A 3,426-nucleotide genomic window follows, 5' to 3' on the forward strand; every position below is an offset into this window, starting at 1 on the left:
GATTTGGGGAGTGAGCGGAGAGAAATTTTTCCCTTGACTTATGACACGAATTACATTTTTCATCTCCATCCCCAACCCGACCCCACCTTATTCCCGTCTTGTCCCCCTATATATATATATATATATAATTTTGTAGATTAATTAAATAGGACGTGGAGACAGAATATTAAGTGTAGATGAAAGCTATTAGATGTGAAATACATTATTTTAAAAATAATAATAAATTAGACGTGAAAAAATAAAATAATAAAATGAATATGAAAAAAGAAAAAAAGAAAAAAAGCTTTCAATGGCTTTGGCACAGTCAATCGCCTCTCTTCCTCCTGCGATATCCCTCCTCTCCCCCGCGCGCTACCTTCTCTCGACGGTATGAATTTCGATTTCTTGTTTTCATATCAGAAGAATTTCAATTGCATTACTCTCGTTTGATTTCTGTATTTCTTTCCAAATTTTCGATTGAATTGGTCGTTACATTTTGCCGATTTGCTGATTTGCTGTTTCCGCTTGGATCCAAGCATGTATTGCGCTGTATTTGCCATCTGAATTACTGAAAACGAGTGGAGAATAGAAAATTTTGATCTGGAGATAATCTTTATCTTTGTCATTCTCTTGCGATGGGTTTGATTTGAGTAATTCGCTTGAGAAAATCTATTGCTGTCATTTTCCAGGCCAAGAATTAACTGCGATGTCTTTAAAGTTCTGGATAGCATTTCCTTTGGCTAACGGCGTCGGTGTTTTTCATTTTTCATTTTTCATTTTTTTTTCTTTCTCATCTTCGTTGATAGTAGTGCTAACATTGTGAATATTTGTGCAACTTGCTTGTAAATTATAATTTTATATTATCTCCGTGATAAATTCTTTAGAAATTGGAATTTAGTTATTGAACTCTTAGAAATCATCTGTCTTCGCGATCAACTCAGGGAGAAAAATATCAATGATGATTCTGATAGAATGTTTAGATTAACGGAATATGTATTATCGCGTTCTTTTGCTTTCACAGCAAACATGAAAAATCTGATCACTTGTTTTTTTCCAGCTCTCTACTTGTTGAGTTCTACCGGTTCCGACATATTTTTGTTTGGCTTTAAAAAAGTGTCATGGGGACTATCGTTGATGCTCCAAACAAGGAATAACTTGACTAAGATTTCACCTGTTATGTCTAGGAAATTGATGTCGATGAAAAGTTCAGAATCTCCATTTTATGATTTTTTTTTCAACTGCAAGCTACGTCCAGATGTTTGATCATCAACTGTTGTCTTCACTTCCTGTTTGAATTGAACTATTTGGCCCCTAAAATTTTGGCACATCTTTTATCTGATTTATATTTTTATGAAAAAATTATACACAGTCAAAATACAATTTATGCGAGTGCAGGAAACTAATTGAAGATTAGCTGAGAAGAAGTCTACATTGAGAAATTTGGATTGGGATAGTTTAGAATTCGAACTACCGAATATATATCCGGGCTGAGAAGTTTGACATATGGAAGATCTCCATTCTGTTAGTAGCCCTAGAAGAATACTCAGTCTGTCAAAGAAACGAACTTTGATCTCCTTGGACAGAGATGACAAAGCGCCTGGGTTTGGGCTATCGGGAGAACATGGCCCCAAACCTTCAGAAGTTTACGGGTTTGTGGGTTCCATCACAACAGTGGTTGCTACAGGTTCGCTTCATGTACATGCCTGTTGAGTCACTACATATGTTTGCTTTGCGTTAGGGAGCTTTGATTATGTAGTTTAACAATGGAATGTTTCAAAAACAGTTGGGATCCAATTAATTACAGAACAGTATTGGAATATTGAATCATTTTTCCTTTCATTTATTACGTCTGAAGAATTATTTGAGCTTAAACTTCTGTGTTTCTTATGAACAGTTGTATACTTGATCTGGGCATATGTTCCAGACTCTTGGCTGCATTCCGTTGGAATCTTCTACTATCCTAGCAGGTCAGCAATATCCCGATCCTTTGTTATTCTTTCTTCATTGCTATGAATGACACTATTTCATTGCTATGAACGGCACTATTTTGCCTTCCCTTAAGGGCTACATTGTTTGAACAAAATAAGCATTAACTGAAATTATTCTATGAGTATGGAGTCGTAGGAAGTCATCCTTCTTAGTTAAATTAAAACTGCATCGGGGTCTAAGTGCATTAAGTTGTATGCTCATGAATAACTCCATTTAACCTAAAGATTTGTCAAGAACAATCTCCTGAAATTTATTTGCCTCTAGTGCACCGCTATTGATAGGAGTTTTCTCAATCAGACTTCGCTCTTCAATCAATTTATTGAATCCCCCTATTCTCAAACTCACAGTGCACACTCCACCTATAGATATTCTTAAAGGTCAATCTCGTGAAACCGAACGAGCTCTAATACACCAACCTGTTACTCCATAAGGATCTTAAATTTCTCTCCAAAACTCCTCTTGAACGTGGTTGGAGGGAGGGTGTAGGCTCCCAAAATCTAGCATAAACTCACCAGATTGAGATGGAGAACTTCCCACAAAATCTTTCATCCCACGACTCAAAAATTCTAGTTTTCTTAAGGATTTCTTTAAAAAGAAAAATTGTCGATATCGATCTTTTGTCAACTATTATGAAGTAAAAATAATTATGAAGTACTGTGAAAGATTACAATATCTCCTTAGAAAATTTATGTGATTAAATGTATAATAATGGGAAATTGGTATGAACAGATTCCTGTTTTGGTGAATAAACAAGTTCATGCATATACGGCTCCATGTCTAGAGAATGCGATGTCATATCTAATATTACTCTTACAGTCCTACTTCTGTTTCCTGGCAGTAAAAACGTTGTAGTAAAATAATTGTTTGGTTGCGTGAATAAAATGGGCAATAATTTCTGCGTAGGTATTGGGCACTGGCGGTGCCTGCCTATGTCATGGTTTCTATAGCATTAGCATGGCTATTTTACATTGGTCTCAACTTTATGTCCACTCCACCGCCAACTTCCTTCAATATAATGTTTGGTAAGCTTAGTTTCCTTTATTCCGTTTACTTTGTTTGCCCTCCTTTGATTAGATGCTTTAACTTATGTTCATTTTTCTCTCTTACATTGGTTTCAACCTTTTTGAGAGTTTGAAATGATGCATGAGTTCATTATTATTGAAGCTTTTAAGTCTAATTGCAGGTATTTTATGCTTTTTTTTTTTACCCCTGCCTTTTTAAACCATGAATTACTGGAAGATTCTTAACTTCAAGTCGAATTGAGATCAAAGGAAACAAAACTTTTCATTGGTTTAATAGAAAGAGACTAAAAAACTCGAAAATTACAAACTCTACAAAAGCATGGAGAAAAAACTGAAAAACAATAAAACAAATAAAAGCAACAGAAAAATAAAAATATTCCAATTAATAGATAAACCCTGAACAGAATAATCTGCTGAACACTAGGAAGAATACTGA

General features: G+C 34.9%; 1 protein-coding gene across 1 annotated transcript; it reads left to right on the top strand.

The window, feature by feature from the left end:
- Positions 1-277: 277 nt before the first annotated feature.
- Positions 278-3,308, top strand: LOC111786152 (phosphatidylinositol N-acetylglucosaminyltransferase subunit P-like). The gene is made up of 4 exons (XM_023666491.1): positions 278-367; positions 1,375-1,663; positions 1,874-1,946; positions 2,872-3,308. Exons 2-4 carry the CDS (start codon positions 1,483-1,485, stop codon positions 3,101-3,103), a joined length of 486 nt encoding a protein of 161 aa, XP_023522259.1. The 5' UTR covers positions 278-367; positions 1,375-1,482; the 3' UTR covers positions 3,104-3,308.
- The last annotated feature ends 118 nt before the right edge of the window (positions 3,309-3,426 follow it).

Source organism: Cucurbita pepo, unplaced genomic scaffold, assembly GCF_002806865.2.
Source record: "Cucurbita pepo subsp. pepo cultivar mu-cu-16 unplaced genomic scaffold, ASM280686v2 Cp4.1_scaffold001103, whole genome shotgun sequence".
Lineage (NCBI taxonomy): Eukaryota > Viridiplantae > Streptophyta > Magnoliopsida > Cucurbitales > Cucurbitaceae > Cucurbita > Cucurbita pepo.